This window comes from Tricharina praecox, assembly GCF_024521635.1.
Source record: "Tricharina praecox strain CBS 144465 chromosome Unknown BZA05scaffold_29, whole genome shotgun sequence".
Lineage (NCBI taxonomy): Eukaryota > Fungi > Ascomycota > Pezizomycetes > Pezizales > Pyronemataceae > Tricharina > Tricharina praecox.
In genome coordinates, this window is record NW_026250431.1 from 367,851 (window position 1) to 383,706 (window position 15,856).

General features: G+C 55.1%; 6 protein-coding genes across 6 annotated transcripts; 3 read left to right on the top strand and 3 right to left on the bottom strand.

The window, feature by feature from the left end:
• Nucleotides 1-3,107: 3,107 nt before the first annotated feature.
• Nucleotides 3,108-4,018, top strand: BZA05DRAFT_409324 (uncharacterized protein). The gene is made up of 2 exons (XM_051484782.1): nt 3,108-3,590; nt 3,667-4,018. Exons 1-2 carry the CDS (start codon nt 3,318-3,320, stop codon nt 3,862-3,864), a joined length of 471 nt encoding a protein of 156 aa, XP_051336096.1. The 5' UTR covers nt 3,108-3,317; the 3' UTR covers nt 3,865-4,018.
• On the bottom strand, nt 4,006-6,270 carry BZA05DRAFT_378540 (uncharacterized protein). The gene is made up of 2 exons (XM_051481858.1): nt 5,980-6,270; nt 4,006-5,884 (listed from the first exon to the last, which is right to left on the bottom strand). Exons 1-2 carry the CDS (start codon nt 6,109-6,111, stop codon nt 4,442-4,444), a joined length of 1,575 nt encoding a protein of 524 aa, XP_051336097.1. The 5' UTR covers nt 6,112-6,270; the 3' UTR covers nt 4,006-4,441.
• A 407-nt stretch (nt 6,271-6,677) lies between these two features.
• On the top strand, nt 6,678-7,800 carry BZA05DRAFT_342859 (Prp18 domain-containing protein; the record flags this gene model as incomplete). Its single annotated transcript, XM_051481055.1, has 2 exons — nt 6,678-7,546; nt 7,602-7,800. The coding sequence occupies 2 exons, from the start codon at nt 6,678-6,680 to the stop codon at nt 7,798-7,800; spliced, it is 1,068 nt and encodes a 355-aa protein (XP_051336098.1).
• Nucleotides 7,801-7,959: 159 nt separating this feature from the next.
• Nucleotides 7,960-8,792, bottom strand: BZA05DRAFT_157527 (uncharacterized protein). The gene has a single exon (XM_051479056.1). It carries the CDS (start codon nt 8,568-8,570, stop codon nt 8,184-8,186), a length of 387 nt encoding a protein of 128 aa, XP_051336099.1. The 5' UTR covers nt 8,571-8,792; the 3' UTR covers nt 7,960-8,183.
• Nucleotides 8,793-9,547: 755 nt separating this feature from the next.
• BZA05DRAFT_409329 (Ribulose-phosphate 3-epimerase-like protein) lies at nt 9,548-10,698 on the top strand. The gene is made up of 2 exons (XM_051484783.1): nt 9,548-10,091; nt 10,150-10,698. The coding sequence occupies exons 1-2, from the start codon at nt 9,636-9,638 to the stop codon at nt 10,411-10,413; spliced, it is 720 nt and encodes a 239-aa protein (XP_051336100.1). The 5' UTR covers nt 9,548-9,635; the 3' UTR covers nt 10,414-10,698.
• A 2,227-nt stretch (nt 10,699-12,925) lies between these two features.
• On the bottom strand, nt 12,926-14,013 carry BZA05DRAFT_438834 (uncharacterized protein; the record flags this gene model as incomplete). Its single annotated transcript, XM_051486516.1, has 3 exons — nt 12,926-13,278; nt 13,349-13,418; nt 13,486-14,013. The coding sequence occupies 3 exons, from the start codon at nt 14,011-14,013 to the stop codon at nt 12,944-12,946; spliced, it is 933 nt and encodes a 310-aa protein (XP_051336101.1). The 3' UTR covers nt 12,926-12,943.
• Nucleotides 14,014-15,856: the final 1,843 nt, after the last annotated feature.

Sequence of the window (15,856 nt, forward strand, 5' to 3'; positions counted from 1 at the left end):
TCGATCTGATCCTGTCTTCACGCTCGGTCAGCCTACTAAAACCATCTCGAGCTGCGTACCGAAGGTGTGGCGGCTATGGTGACGGAGGGAGGGACGTGGGCAGAATGAAATAACCGGTATTGATTGGAATGTGAAGGATATGGCGCAAGAGCCTCTCCAAGAGCTCTCCAGTTGTCGCACTCGCCCAGCCACAATCACCATCTCGAGCTCCATGCCGAATGCATAGCATCTATCTTCATTGCGGGAAGAGGTCGGGGCGGAGGGCAGGGAAAGCCACGTCACATCGGGCCGCCTGAGAAAGTCGGGTTGTATAGTGACGTGGAACCGGAGTGTGTACATATATTGTCATGATCTACTTAGGTCGCAAGCAATTACTGATTCAACAAAAACAAAACCGAAGGCATAGCAAATATTTTCACAGAGGAAAGTAGGTAGAATGAAGTAGCTTATTAGCTTGTATTCACTAGAAAGTAAAGCATAGTACACATCAAACATGTAGACAGATAAATAGACAAATCGCTCCAAAACCATCCGTGCCAACAATGTATCGTACAAACTACCGGTTGACCCTACACAGGTACCAGCCATACTCTGCAGATAATATCCGCAGCTCTGGCTTCATCGTCGAAAGTGTCCCGGCAAGCCATCAGCTTCTTGTGGTCATTACCGCAAAGTAGCCAAACCGAGCATCCTCGATCTGAATGATCGGTTGGTGAGCATTCAGTTGGAATTCATTGTTCGCGTAAGAGCGAAGAAACACCCGTATGCTGGTGATGAGACGTGTGTACGCAAGGTGGTAACGGGAGACTATGAAGCGCTTCTGTAACGGCTGGACCCCACCCGTCATGAAATGAACGTTGAAGACCAAAAGCCGTCGCGGTCTACCAATTGGGTTCGGATCGTGGTGGTTTCGATGCTGGGGATACCCCGCAGTCCACAGTGTTCGCGGTGGCCGACTTGAACCGAATTCGGTCGAAGACGGCGATGTGGCCGACTTAAACTGGATACGATCCAAGACGGCCAAATGGCCGCGTAGAACTGGATCCAATCAAAGCCGGCCACATCGCCGACTTGAACTGAATGTGATCCAAGACGGCGATGTATGCGGCTCCCCCTGGAGGGTAAGCCGCTAGGTCGTGAGCTGCGGCGGAGGGATGCCGACCACTGCAGTATCGTTAGCTAAGGCATGGTATTCGGAGGCTTGTCTCTCTCACGTTTGCTCTTCGGCCTTTCTCTAGACCGTATAGTCTAATTTCATTCTCTTCTTTCTTTCTTGTCGAAACCGGCATTGTTGGGCGTTTCCGCCGTCTCGGAGGACATCGAACTCCTCCGTGATGATGGTGAATATCTCCTGAGCTATGTCAACGACCACGTCCAGAACGGTGAATCGAGTTTTGACTTACATCCACCGACGGGCCGAAATCCGTCAAGAGCTCTCACTCTCGTAAGTGTCACCGTCCCGGACCGGGTTATTCGCAGTAGGTTGCGGTAGGGTTTGTTGTGTGTAGGCAAGAAGCCATCCTACAAGAGGAGGAACAAGAAAGGAAGTTTCTCTACATCCAGAAATATTAGTCCGGGATTCTCGCACGACTTTATAGTAGTGAACTTACTCAGAGTGGGACACTTGGTGTGTTTGTATGTTGGGTGTTGTGTGTAGGAAAGAAGGAGGTATGTTAAGAGAAGGAAGAACAACAGACAAAGGAACCTCGAAACTGCCAAGACCGCACACACCGAGACTGCCAAGATCCCCACCACACTAAACTCCCGCTAGTGGGCGGGATAAACCCCGCACTCTTTCCCCACAAGGACTAGGAGGCGGGTCGCGATAATCGAGAAAGGCATGAATTGATTTTGGGTATGTACTCTATGTAGCAGAGAGATGTTGGTAAGGAAATACGCCTTCGCATTATTCTCTCTTGCTCCCCACGATGCTCCTATTCTCCACATCTCCCTCGGTTTGCCACGTAATTCGTGATGAGAGTGCACGCAAAGATTTCTACCTGTCCTTCCAAGTCTATCCGACAAGCTCTGAGCCTAAGCGACGGCGCATGCACAGAGCAACTGCTTGCTGCCGTGGACATTGAAGCCACATTGCACTCGTCTGCATGTCTCGGAACTTGGGATACACGTACTGCCAAGCTGCGATTCAGCAGAGCAAGTACTTGCTTTGTTGGCTGCACATTCCGCTCATAGCATCGCATCCAATGCCGAGATCCACATCAGCACGACTCGGGTAAAATCCATCGCGGGGCGGCACTTTACCGAATTGACTGGTCACTTTGGGGGGCAGTCCATCCGTGACGTCTCGCGTTTGGTCCAGGAACAGCGAGGACCTGTCTCCTGTCTCTACCAATGCCAAACAACTCATATGCTTTACCGATAGATACATATGCAGGGACTGTGTAATCATGAAGGAATCTCCCAATCACGGGGCACAACCTCGGTGAGTGCTGCGAGCCCGGTATGTAAGTTATCTACTATTCCACTCAATGCCTGCAGCCCACGAATCACAGCCATCCATCATCGGCCTGGACGGAACTCAGCCTGCTGTCTTACATGATCCTGCGGCACATGGTATCCACATCCACCATTCTCTCCACCACCACCGCTTCTCCATCGGCAAATCCCCGGAAAATCTGCAGGGTTAGTGGCTGTGGCGGGTATCCAAGGGCCTGGGGGGGAGGGGGAGGGGGGGAAGTGATGAGAGATATCTACTCGTCTAGATGGCACGTTCAACGTCCATTTATTCCTAGTTCTAGCTCCGACCTTTCCCCGCCAAACCTCCGCACACGAGTAGAGTAACCATGACGTCCGACTCCACCCAGCCCACGACCGCGCCCGCGACCACGAACGGTACCGCGACCACGAACGGAACCGCTACCATCATGAGCAACGGTGTCAAGTCCACCACACCGACGACCACCACGACGACGACGATACCGCAATCCAAGACTCCAGGGCTACGGCCGCAGGATGTGTCCGCACCATCTCTCCCTGAAGTGTGCGCGCGCCTCAACGACCAGATCACAAGGTTTCTCGTCAAACCGCCGCGCACGGAGCTGGTAGCACGGGTGCAGGAACAGACACGGATATCACTGGACGTGGTGCGGCGGGCATTGTCAGACTACACGTACCTCCCCTCCTCCTCCCTCTCCCCCGCTGTACCTTTGCTCCCCAGCTAACTTCCTGGCAGCTTCGACGAGCTAGCGATCTCCTTCAACGGGGGCAAGGACTGCCTAGTCCTTCTACTATTGTTCCTCTCGTGCCTATCCCCACCGACCATCACCCCCCGCTCCACGATCGCGAGCGTATACGTGATGTCCTCGCACCCCTTCGTGGAAGTCGACGACTTCGTGGACGTGTGCATCCGGTCATACGCGCTGGACTTGCACCGCTACGCGCTGCCCATGAAATCTGCGTTCGCCACGTACCTCCGCGAGAACCCGCGCGTAAAGGCCGTCTTTGTCGGCACCAGACGTACAGACCCCCATGGGGAATTCCTGAACCACTTTGATCGCACAGATCATGGTTGGCCCGATTTCATGCGTGTGCAGCCCGTCATCGATTGGCATTATCAGGAGGTTTGGGCTGTAAGTTACCCCGGAAATAGAGAGAGAGAGGGAGTGAACGAATGTATTGGGGTTGGGGCTGACGCCGGATGCATAGTTCCTGAGAGAGCTCGAGGTGCCGTACTGCTGTCTCTACGACATGGGGTACACCAGTCTCGGCGGCACGACCGACACGCATCCGAACCCGGTGCTGCAGTTGCCGGCGGCGGAAGAGGGGGAGGGTGCGAAACCGCGGTTCCGGCCGGCGTACGAGCTGGTCGAGGATCTGCAGGAGCGGTTGGGTCGGGATCGGTGAGCGGTGAGCGGTGAGCGCTGCGTAAGGATAGATGGATGGATGGATGTACGATGGCTGGGCGGGTGTATCGCGGGTTTTCACGTGGTTTGTATAATGAGCCTGCATTTGGCATGACTAGAGTTGAAGTGTCGCTTTTGCTTTTGCTTTTGCTTTTGCTTTTGCTTTGCTTTGCTTTTGCTTTTTCCAAGGGCTAGATAGTTGGGGACTTCTGTTCCCTATGATGTTGTCATCACCTGGGTACCTATAAATCAACGATTTGGACGGACAATAGGCGAATGAGCAAGTCGGACGTGGTGACTCCGGAGTCACATGCGAATCGCATCGTACCCTCCATTAAAGCATCAAATACATTAGGCAGATGAGCAAGTCAGTTGTGCGGACTCCGGAGTAGCAAGCAAATAGTATCCTACCCTCCATTAAAGCATTAAAATACACGTCGCCCTCTTGCAGCCACCCAATGCTCCCACTATTCGTCGGCACGGCGCGCGTGTTCAATCTAAGTCTGAACGACCGAAGGAGAGGTATAGGTAGAATTTGAACGAAAAAAACAACAAATAAACAGAACACAACGCAACGATTATAGCTCATCCTTCTTGCTGTGGGCGATATCGTCCGCCGCAGCGACCACCTTCTTCAACAGCTCCTCGCGGATCTCGTCCTCGTCCACCACGTTACCGCCATCGAACGGATCAGTGACGGCGCCGCTCTTCATCCCCTCGATGAGCGCGTCCACATCCGACTCCTTGACCGTCCCCGCCGTCGTGGCGGTCGTGGTGTGCGTGTGCCCGCCCATCCCCGGAATCGGCGGCAACATGTCGCTGATGCCCTGCAGCCCCGTGAGGCCTCCGCGGGCAACGAATACCATCTGCAGCAGGGCGGCGAAGACGACGACGGCGATCAAGCTGAGCAGCACGGAGATGGCCGTCTGTCTCAGCACGGCGCCTGACCGCAGCAGCGTGTACCCGCGGCCCTTCCCCGAGTCGATCAGCGGCAGGGTATGCACCACGACGGTGTTGCCGATGCTAGTAGTAGCCACGCGTATGACGTGTTGCTGCGGGGCCTGCGGCGTCTCCTCGTCTTCGGCGTCGTGCGTGACTACTGGAGGCTCCGGCGCCGGGGAAAATACCACTTTCGAGATCTGGAAGGGGTGTAGGTCTTTGAACACGTGGGCGGTGTGTAGCCGTGCGGCGTCTTCGGCGACGAGGATTTCGACGCTCTGGTCTGCGCCTGCAACGGCGATGGCGCCCTCGCCGCCGGTGGGAGAGAGCGATACCACGTCCAGACTCGTCACCGCGCCGACCCCCTTGTGGAGTTTCCTGCGTGCCACGATTCCGCCGCTGGTGGCATCGAGGAGGAGGATTTCTGAGCCGCTGCGCTGCGGGGCGTTGATGACGGCTACCATACGCTCGCGGCTAAGGAACCGGATCGCCCGCAGAGTCCCCGGGATCGCCGGCGTGGTCTGGAAGTTGAGTTTCTTAGGTGTAGATGCTCCGGATCCGGCGGTGGTAAAGATCTCCTTCGACGTGCAGTAGACAAGTGTGCCATCCTCGGCCAGATCCAGATCCGCCACCTCGGTCTCTGTGGAGATCCGGCGCTTCACCGCGAAATCGTCGGTAGAAACAACGACGACTTCGAACCCGCTCTTCCCGCCTCCACTCGCCGCCGCCGCTAGTGACCCCCGAGTCCGCAGCACGCGTTGGTAAACATCCGTCGTCGTCGGCGTAAACAGCTGCCCCCTCGAGACGGGCGAGATGGCGTTATCGCTCCCGGCGGCAACAGAGAATACACGGAAGTGTTCGTTCGTGCCCTCGCGCTGCTGAGCCTCGGAGCTATTGATGCCAGCGAGCAGCAGCGGCTGCGCGGTCTTTCCTTTCGACTTCTTCTTCGAGATCGGAGCTCTCGCGACGACCAGGGTCATGCACGAGTCCTCAGACGCGCTCAAGTCGTGCTGCGAGAGCTGCTGGATATTGGTGGTAGTAGCCGACTGGGCGGCGGTGGATTTCGAGACGTCGAGGAGAGTCTGCGGGCGGGGCGGCGTCAGCGCGTCAGCAATCGTGCAATCGTGCAAGGTCGTCGTCAAGTCAAAGACGAAAGGAGCACAGCGGAGCAGCGCACGATTCTGTTCCCGACGCCACTACGACCTTCACCACCTCCCCCGCCCACCACCAGGCGGTCCGCATCGAGGAAGTCCGCGCAGAACAGCGGGTACGTGAGCGTGATCTTTTCGCTTGTGGGTGAGGAGGGCATGGCGTATGTGTACGTGTGTATGTGTGCGTATGCGGTAGATAGGTTGCAGCGGCGACGGGATGTATGGGAGGTGTTTTGGTGGCTTCAAGGGACTCAAACAGACGTAGGTCTCTCTCTCCTGAGTTGTGCTGCGTGGCTTAACGGGATTGACTTGTGATCAGCTTGGCAGCCTGATGTCATTTCATAATATGCCACTCGGAATGACTAAGCTTGGAACCTGCTGAAAGCTTATCAGGCAGTTCTGCCTCCCATAGATTCGGGAAAGAAGAACCAAGAGAGTCAAAGGATCAGATCACGGTTAGAAGGTCCTTACTGATTGCAGATGCTGTGGGCCATCGTACAGTTGCTGTCAACAAAGGACGTGAGAAGATGGTCACTCACCTCCCAGCACTTCATGCATGATCACCCGTGCCAAGAATCCACTCCATTCGGCACCAACTCCACTTAGCGTCACGCATTCGAGTAAAGTAGAGTATCTGACAGTTTCGCGTACACCGGCCACTCCTCCAACACCGCGACCTCACCCAAACCTACGATCCCACACACATCCCCACCTATCCGCCACCATGGACTTCGCCTCGATCCTCTCCTCGGAGATCTCCAAGAAGCGCAAAGAATCGCCCACCTCTAGCGCTACCACCACCACGACAAGCAGCAGTACCACCACCACCGCGCCCAAATCCAAATACCTCAAGCGGTCCGAGCTCGAAGCGGCGCGCGAGAGCGAGTACGTGCGGCGACAGCGGGAGGTCGCGGCAGTGCGGGCAGGCAAGGCTGCGGCCAAGGCTGCCGAGGAGGAGGCAGCGGCGGCGAAGCGCGAGGAGGCGCGGGAGAAGCAGCGGCGGCTTGCGGAGGAGCGCAGGAAGCGCGAGGAGGAGTTGAGGAGGGAGCGCGAGGGAACGGGGGATAAGCCCGAGAAACAGGCGAATAAGGAGGGCGAGGAGATGACTGAGGAGACCGCGGTCAGGCTGCTCAGGGAGCTGGGGCACCCCGCTAGGCTGTTCGGTGAGAGCACTATTGGAAGGGTCAAAAGGTGTAAGCGCATCGTGGCGAATCATGAGGCTGCGAAGGATCCGCTCGATTCACCGCCGCCGCTGATTTCCGAGGAGGAGATGCGCGTGAAGTTGGAGAATGTCAAGGATGATCCCGAGCTGGTGTATAGACAGCTGGATGCGTGGTTCAGGCTCGTGCTGAAGGAGTGGAGGAGGGCGCTGGATGAGCGGCCGCTATCGGTCAAAGAGAGCTTTCAGGGGAGGAAGGCGGAAGACGCGATGAAGCAGGCAGAGGAGTACATGAAACCTCTGTTCCGACATTTCAAGCAGAAGGACCTCAAGGCGAATGTCTTTGAGAAGGTGTGTGAGATCGTGGTGGAGGCTCAGGCAAGGAGATATGTCAAGGCGAACGATGTCTATTTGAAGCTGAGTATTGGAAACGCGTCTGTTCCTCTCTCCTCCACTTCACCCGAGACGATGCTGACTGGCGGGATATAGTGCATGGCCCATCGGAGTCACCATGGTTGGTATCCACGAGCGATCCGCACGAGAGAAGTTGCACGAGAACCAGAAGGACGGCGCGGCGCACATCATGAGCGACGAGGTGACGAGGAAGTTCCTGCAGAGCATCAAGCGCTGTTTGAGCTTCTGCCAGACCAGATGGCCGCCGGAGGATCCCCTGCAGTTGATGGGATGAGGAAGATCGTTTTTTGTATTCGCATTTTATGGAGTTTATCAATTCATGGTGAATCAGTACCTTAGATAGCAGCCTATCCGATGGGTACAGAACGAAAGTTCTCCTGGAGTTCTCCAAAGATGAGGCTTGAAAGGTCATTTTCTCCCAATCACTAGACGAGTGACTGGCAACCAGTTTGAGCAATCTGTCAAGTTAATGAAATATTCTATGCATGTGGTATGTACACATTTCGGTAAGCAATAGGATGTCGCAGAACAGAAAGCCCAAAAAAACGGCACGGCCATTCGACGGACCGAACAGTGGCCACGACAATCCTCCGTTGCGTCATCCCTCATATTATTATTACACGCGTAGTCGCATCCACCGGGCCATTACCCATCCACTCAATCTTCCAACAGAGCATTGAGCTGCTCGTCCTCGTCCTCCTCCGCCTTCCCCTCCTCCTCCTCGAGCCTCTTCATCTCTTCCCTGGCGCGGCGGCGCGCCTTCGCGCCCCACCCCGTTTCCTCGCCATCACTGTCCATCTCGTCCGGCCGCAGCGCCGTCTTGCCCGTGGCGGCCATCGAGTCGCCGTCCGCGTCGTCGCCAACCTCGCGGTCGTGGTCCAATGCTTGAAATTTCGCGGACAACTTCAGCATGTATGGTCGCAGCAGGAGGTACGCGCCGAGGAAGGTGATCGTGCGCAGCAGCGTCGCCAAGCTGTATTCCCGCCCGAGGAGCGTCATCGTGCGCGCGGCAACGTCGTAGCCGAATTCCAGGTGGTTGACCATTTTGGGCGGTGGTGATGGTGGTGGCGGTGGTGGTGGTAGTGATGGCGGTGTTGGTGTTGGTGGGAAATGGGAAGGAAGGATGAGGACGATGGCGAAGGATGGGGACGATGGCGAAGGATGGAGAAATCTGTATAGACGGCGATGAGGCGCTTGGGCACGTGTGGATGGATAATACTTCTCGAGCACGGCGACACCCAAAAGATTTCCGCGCTATATACGCAAAGCTACCGATGGTTCGCTGCGGGATTTTCTCCGGATACCATGCCGAGAATCGGCCATCCTTGAACAGTCAGTTACAGCCGACGTTGTACTCTATGTTTGCACGCCGTTCCCCGGTTGTTCCGTGAGGACACCTGGCCCGCCGTCATGCTTCTGATCTCGAACCTTCCGTGCAAATGGTAAGCCCTTGCCATGTAGCCCGAGGGTTTGCCGCAACGCCGACCCGGCTCCTCTATGGCTGTCCTGGCGCTCAGGGCCGCGGTTTGTATAGAGTTCCGAGGAGCCGATAACCGCATGCTGGACACGCGCAAAGGCCAACGAAACACCACAAATTCCTACTACGAAGCTGCTTTGATGTGTGGACGCCAGCCCGCCCACAATCTCCACAAACGCAACCTTCTCCTCCCGATCCGTTAGGCGGTACTCTCTAGCCATCTCCATCCGCATGCCTCCATTGAGCCCAACCTTTCCCCGGTGCCTCAAACTCCAGCGTATCTAGTAACCGTCCCGCAAGAGTGGCTTTTACCACCGCTAACGGGAGCACTCATGATGAATACCTATCCGTGGACCGTTTGGGTGAAGGTGAATATTTGGGGGCATTGATGGGCCTCGGGAATTGAAGACGGAAGAACTAGCCATGGTAAACTGTATACATATAGGAAAGCCGAGCTGCGATGCGGAGCTGCAACTTGGCCGGGATTGATGTTTCGCAGAAGGCGGGCCGCGGTTCCCCCAGTCGGACTAACCCACCACGGTCCCACATCCCTGCCCCGCCCACCATCTCCGCGTCTCCATCCCCACCACCGCACCACCACCACCGCACCACCACCCCGCACCTCTCCCAATATGCCCCCAAAAGCCATAATCGCGCCCTCGATCCTCGCGTCGGACTTCGGCCAGCTCTCGCACGAATGCTCTCGCATCATCGGGCAGGGCGCTGACTGGCTACACATCGACATCATGGACGGGCACTTTGTTCCGAACATCACGATCGGCGCGCCGGTAGTGACGTGCATCCGCGGCTCCGTCGAGCGCTCCCAGGACTGGTCGAAGGGCGTCTTCGACTGCCACATGATGGTCGCCGAGCCCCAGCGCTGGCTCGAGGACTTCAAGAAGGCTGGCTGCGACCTCTACTGCTTCCACTACGAGGCCGCCGAGACGTCGAAGGCCCCGCATACCCCCAGCTCGGAATTGATCAGGCAAGTGCATGCGCTCGGGTTGAAGGCGGGCGTCGCCATCAAGCCGGATACCCCAGTGGATGTGCTGTTCCCGCTGCTGGATGGTGACGACGAAAAGCCCGATGTATGCCCTCCGCCCTCCGCCCCTCGGCCCCCAAAAACACGCATGCTGACGGCGATAGATGGTACTGGTAATGACCGTGGAACCCGGCTTCGGCGGCCAGAAGTTCCAGCATCGTTGCATGCCCAAGGTCGAAGCGCTGAGGAAGCGGTATCCGGAGCTCGACATTGAGGTTGACGGAGGCTTGGGATTGGAAACCATTGATGTTGCTGCCGAGGCGGGTGCCAATGTTATCGTCGCCGGAACGGCCGTTTTTGGTGCGGCCGATCCTAGCGAGGTCATTGCGAAGCTGAAGAGTGTGGTCGAGAAGAACTTGGTGAGGTAGACGGTGGTGCGAGCGGGATTGAGGTGTTCTCCAGCATGTGGAGAAATCATAGCATGAATTCAATCCTACTTTCATCTGGAGCAAGAAAATACCGAGCATCTACGGGCAGGTCTGTGCATTTTCATCGCGGGCAATCGTCCAGGGAAAGGCTTTCGTTGCACTGTTCCTAGGATCTGGAGATCATATCCAGCGTGCTGGAGTAGCCATACATCCATCAAGTTCTGCAGATACGAAACCATAGACCTGTCACCTGTACGTGCGATTCTGTTTACCGTTGAACCTGACTATTGTCGACGGGTCGTCGTGTTCTCCTTCGGTGAAATGTCTTCTCAATTCAGAATTCATCACCGTCAGGATATGTCCACTCGCCTGAAGCTGCGAAGAACGAAATCCGCAACACGGACAGGGAGAGCCTCGAAGTGCATATGTATGTACGCACTCGGCCGTCAATGATACGAATACTACTACCAGGCTCGATCGAGGAGGGCGTCGGATACGGTGCTGGTATGTACATACCTATCAGCAGTAGGTGATGTTGCAACGAAGGAGTGTAAGCTAACCTCTTCGCCAGGCTGGAGAGCGACGCCCGGGCTACAGTACTCTTCCGCTCTTTCATTCCCAGAATCCCAGTTGCACGCATATCCTCCTTCACCACTACCGGCAGCAGCAGTTGCAATGACGATAACCCCAATCTCTTGAACGTCTCAGCTTAGTCCTGTCCACTCCATGCCCTAGCTTCTGGCGAAACAACGTCATTCACGGGGAACTGGGGGCACAGGACTACAAGTACTGGGTGTGGAACTTGGTAGGTATTACCAGCAATAATAGAACATCGAGTTCGCATTAAACCGTAATAATCAAGACGTCATCCAGCCGAAAAAACGCCTCGAGAATCCCCACCCACATCCCCTCCCCTCCCCTCCCCTCCCCTCCCATCACCCATTACCCATAAGCACATAATCAATCAATCAACCCTCCTCCCCCCTCCCCCCCATCATATTCCCGCCTATCCCCCAACCTCTGCGCACTCTGCGCACTCTTAATCATGATCTAACTAACATAGTTCCCCTACGGCCGCGATGCCAACAATTATGATAACCATCGGGATGCGGATCGTCCACACGCGCGGCGGGGCGGGAAAAAGTTGTGCAGCGCGAGGTTCTGGTCTACGAATGGCTGCCGGGCGGGGGGGGCGTTAGTGGACACTGGAGGGGTTGGAGGGGATCGATGGAAGGGCTGGGGGGCTGCGGAAGGATGGGGAAGGAAGGGGAAAGAGGGTGTGGAAGGAAAAAGGGTGGTACATACCATGAACAGCGTCCAGACTGTGTAGTACCTACATGAAAACGACGGTGGCAGTGAATAGGTAGCATGGTGACGCGGGCGGGTTGCGTGAGCTGCTGGTGCTGGTGGGGTGGGGTGGGCTACGTCCCGCCCGCCCGCCCGCTCGCCCGCTACGGTCTCGGCCTCCCTCCGTGGGATGAGGGTGTTACACATTGACTACAGTGGGCTGGAAACACGGCTTATACACACTGGATATGGGCATCTAAATGGACTATTGGCAGCAATCGAGGGAACACTGATGCAGTCTATTGCCCTAGATTATCAGAGACAGTGAGAGAATGACTCTAGCCACTAAGCAGGATTGACCGAAAGTTAGTCTACGAATCGATAGTGAGTTATGAAATATCCAAAGTTGGAGCACAAGGTCATTACGTGCTCTGTATTGTACCCAGCGAGCTGGCAACATTATACCCTGGACATAGATATCAGAATGGATACAACTGTCACCGTATTATCAGCAGCCATTAAGTAAGAGGGACAATGAAGAAGTCCATCTGTCATAATATCACGAACCTCCGTGTACCGCATCATGCGAGATCACTCTCTATGTCGAGAGACTTCCGTTATCCGTTCTGACGGGAGGTGGCGAGCGGCCTCTATCCGAGGCACCTCCGCCTTCCTGTACATGTGTCTTTCCTCCTGCTGTGTCTGATACACTGTACACTACTTCAGAATACCACTTTTCTTGACACAATCTACAAACTAGGTACGTGTGATAGCTGGTGATTGCAACTCATCACCACGAGGTGGTGTTGGTTTCCGAAACGGTCAGCTTGCTCGTACCAATTGCTGGCCCAGCTAGTCACTCCTCATCCACACTACGTAGTAGCAGGTGGCTTGTCATGATCTTTCACCACGTTGAAATTAAAGAGGATGAGAAGAAGCGACTGAGATAATGGGACTGATCATCGCTTCGAAGTGATGCCGAAATAAAATGCACCACTATATACAAGCTGAGAATAACTGCAGCATGGGAATCATTTGGTTTTTTTGGTTTGTAGGAGCATGTGGAATCCGTCATAAATCACGATTAAGGGCACCGGTCAGTAAGTGGATATGCCTCCAACCACGCCACACGCTCCCAAAAAAAAATCGACTACAACAACGAGCGAAGATTTCATTCAGTATCTACTACCTGACTCTTCTCATATCCCAGTTTTCCGCCTTTCCATCCCCTTCCTTTCTCTTCCTACTCCTCCCTCCATTTCAACGCATTCTCCCAAGTATCCTGCAGCTTGAGATACGCTACGATCGCCGTGAGCTCATGTCTGGAGTAATCCCTCGCTCTAACAGCGACCGCCACGCCATCATTGCCGCCCAGGTATTTCGCGACCTCGGAGACCAAAAAGCGCGCACAAGCGACGACATGATCCGACACGAGCTGTCTCGCGTCGGCCTCATTCTTGACGATTGCCGAGAACCCCGGCTGCTGCGCGAGAGCATCGAGCGTGCGCTGCACTCCTTCACCTTCCCCGTAGGAGTACGGCACGCACTGGTTCAGAGAGGCGTGGAAGGCGATCCGTTCTGGTTTGGAAATATGGGTTTAGTGTGTGTGGGAGAGAGGAACGGGGAGGAAAGGACAAATGTTACGTACCGAGTGCACCGCGCGTATTGAACTTGCTGCGGAGACGCAGATTGTCGTCGAACAGGCGAAGCGCCTCGCCCTGCCAACCAATAACATGTCAGAAACCCGTTCAACGTAAGTACATAGGGGAATAGGTAGGTACAGACCTTGATATGCTCTCCCAGTGCAACCGCAGCATCCCTCTCTTGACGGCACTCGCCAACGAGGGCAGCATCCCTCTCCTGACGGCACTCACCAACGAGCGCGGCAATCGCCGCATGGAGCTGGCTAAACTTATCACTTGCATCATCGGGCCGAGCCTTGACAACTTCAACTTCGGCCTCAGTTCCGGTATCCTCCTTGGTATCCTCGCAGCGGCTGACGTCCGCCACCGAGATATCGATCTCGATATCATTACACCGCCGGTCGGGACCGTATCTGTATCTGTAGCCGCGCAGGTATAGGTAGCTCTCGCCGGGATATCCCTCAAAAACTTCGTGGGAGTCGACCAGGGCAGCGTCCAGGTCAGCGTCCAGGTCAGCGTCCAGGTCAGTGATCCAGTGTGAGCTTCTCAGAAGATTGTGCTGAGGACGGTGAAGAGATCTACGGAGGGGAACGGGAATAGGAACAGGACGGCGTAGGGACATGCGGAGAGAGCTGCGGAGAGCTCCTCCCAGAAAGAGACTTCCGAACATCGTATAGGTAGTTAGGTAGGATGAGGTGTGAGAATCGAGAGTAGGAAGGAAGCGGAGGACTGATGATCGATCGTAGTCGTGGTTCGAAGGGCTCTGGATGGAAGGGAAGGAAGAATATGTCCGTTCGTTCGCATCTTTAATAGCTATAGGAAGAAGCTGGTCGAGGGTGACGCTAGCATAGGCTACTCACAATACTCACAACATTGTACTCACAGTACTCAAAATACTGTACTCACACGGACACTCCTCTGAGTGTGAGTGTGAGTGTGAGTGCGAGTGTTGATTCTTCCTACATGGTATGTCACTCGCTGTTACTGCTTGTCACGTGTTTGTTTCACGGTTTGTCATATGGTCTCTCTCTTGTTTAGTCATGTAAGTAGGTATATTTGCTCTCTCGTTAGACAGTGAGTCCCGTATGTAAGTTGTTCGTGGGTTGGATTGGCCCGCTGGAGGCCTCGTCACGTGGCATATCTACACAAGTATTCACATTCCGGAAGTGGCGGTGGAGGTGCACCAAACGCCACGGTCAGATGTGGCGGTGGCAGTAATGTAGCGAGGGCTCCACTCTCATCCGATTGAGGGTTTAGGTGTGGTCAATCTGGCAGGCGGTTTTAGAGTGTCCCAGCGCAGGGTTTTGGGGGCAATCACCAATCATGCATCAATATGATATCCTCACACCTCCCGCGTAACTGCAGCCAAAGCGCCTGATCAATCTCCCTACCCAGCACCGCACAAAACTTCCGTTGCTTATTATTTCCCGACATGAACCCGACCCTGCCTAACCATAGGTATAGCCGGGACAGTCATTCCAAGAAAGCAGTCTCGGCGCGTCGCCGCGATCGAGCTCTCAGCACACTCTTCAGCAGCAACCGGCGTAGAGCGGCTAGTGAGACCAGGTCGCAGATTGCTCGGATCGCCCGTGAGGTGCCCCGGAGATCTAGGTACTCGTGGATTCCCGGAAGGGCATCGATGATCTCGAGCGTGATCTCGGGAGGCACTGGGAAGCTGGATCGAGGTTCCATAGTTCAGTGAGCGGTGGTGGTCGTGGTTTCGAGGGTGGGGAGAGGATGCATTTGTAGTGCTCGGGGCAACGCTCGTGTTGATTATGCTGAAGCATCTTGCAGGCTCCTCGTGGTATAACTTGAAGCTCTGGAGAGCATCAGGAGATCCAATCACCGTACCCCCATATCTACCTAGTTACCTACCTAGCATTAGAGCGCACGCTCAAGAGTAATTTAAAACTAGGTAGTGCTTCACCCATCTGCTAGGTATCGCTCTTTTCGTGACCAAAGGATGTCATCTCGACTTCCCTGGCTGGCCTGGCTGCACTGGCAGTTCAAACGTCAAACTGGCAGCTCAGTCAGTTTTCCCGGGAACGACTGTCCTACTCACTGGTGGAGGTATCTGCAATAAAGCATCCGATAGAGAAATTCCACCAGGACAAGCAGCGCTAACCCAACATAAAGACATGTTCCTAGATACAAGTGTTATCAATAATTTTCCGTGTGAGGAAAGTAATTCTTTCAGAAGATCTTCCGTTCGCGTGATCTCGGCTCCTTGGTAACCTTCACTTCCCTGGAGATCAGCGGCATCAGCAGCCAGTTCCAGTCTTTAGGAATGAGATACAGCTACGATTCCATTAGCAGCCGGGTGAGGGAAAATGCAAAGCACGCATATCATGAACTCGTGACCCTGCAATCCACATTCTCGTCGTATCACTACGAGTACGATCTCTGCAAATACCAATTCCTGAAGCTGGAAGGATGCCGTTGGTATGCCGGCCAAAGAACGTGACTCGTAGTGTATCGGCCATTAGCTGCTGAGTGCTGGATTGTGAAGCTAG

What these genes read in the sequence shown, in the direction of transcription:
- BZA05DRAFT_409324 (XM_051484782.1), top strand. Translation starts at nt 3,318, where the DNA reads ATGTCCTCGCACCCCTTCGTGGAAGTCGACGACTTCGTGGACGTGTGC. An exon ending in ATTATCAGGAGGTTTGGGCT is followed by an intron (nt 3,591 to 3,666) that starts GTAAGTTACCCC and finishes CCGGATGCATAG; the next exon opens with TTCCTGAGAGAGCTCGAGGT.
- BZA05DRAFT_378540 (XM_051481858.1), bottom strand. Translation starts at nt 6,111, where the DNA reads ATGCCCTCCTCACCCACAAGCGAAAAGATCACGCTCACGTACCCGCTG. An exon ending in GTGGCGTCGGGAACAGAATC is followed by an intron (nt 5,885 to 5,979) that starts GTGCGCTGCTCC and finishes CCCCGCCCGCAG; the next exon opens with ACTCTCCTCGACGTCTCGAA.
- BZA05DRAFT_157527 (XM_051479056.1), bottom strand. Translation starts at nt 8,570, where the DNA reads ATGGTCAACCACCTGGAATTCGGCTACGACGTTGCCGCGCGCACGATG.
- BZA05DRAFT_409329 (XM_051484783.1), top strand. Translation starts at nt 9,636, where the DNA reads ATGCCCCCAAAAGCCATAATCGCGCCCTCGATCCTCGCGTCGGACTTC. An exon ending in GTGACGACGAAAAGCCCGAT is followed by an intron (nt 10,092 to 10,149) that starts GTATGCCCTCCG and finishes TGACGGCGATAG; the next exon opens with ATGGTACTGGTAATGACCGT.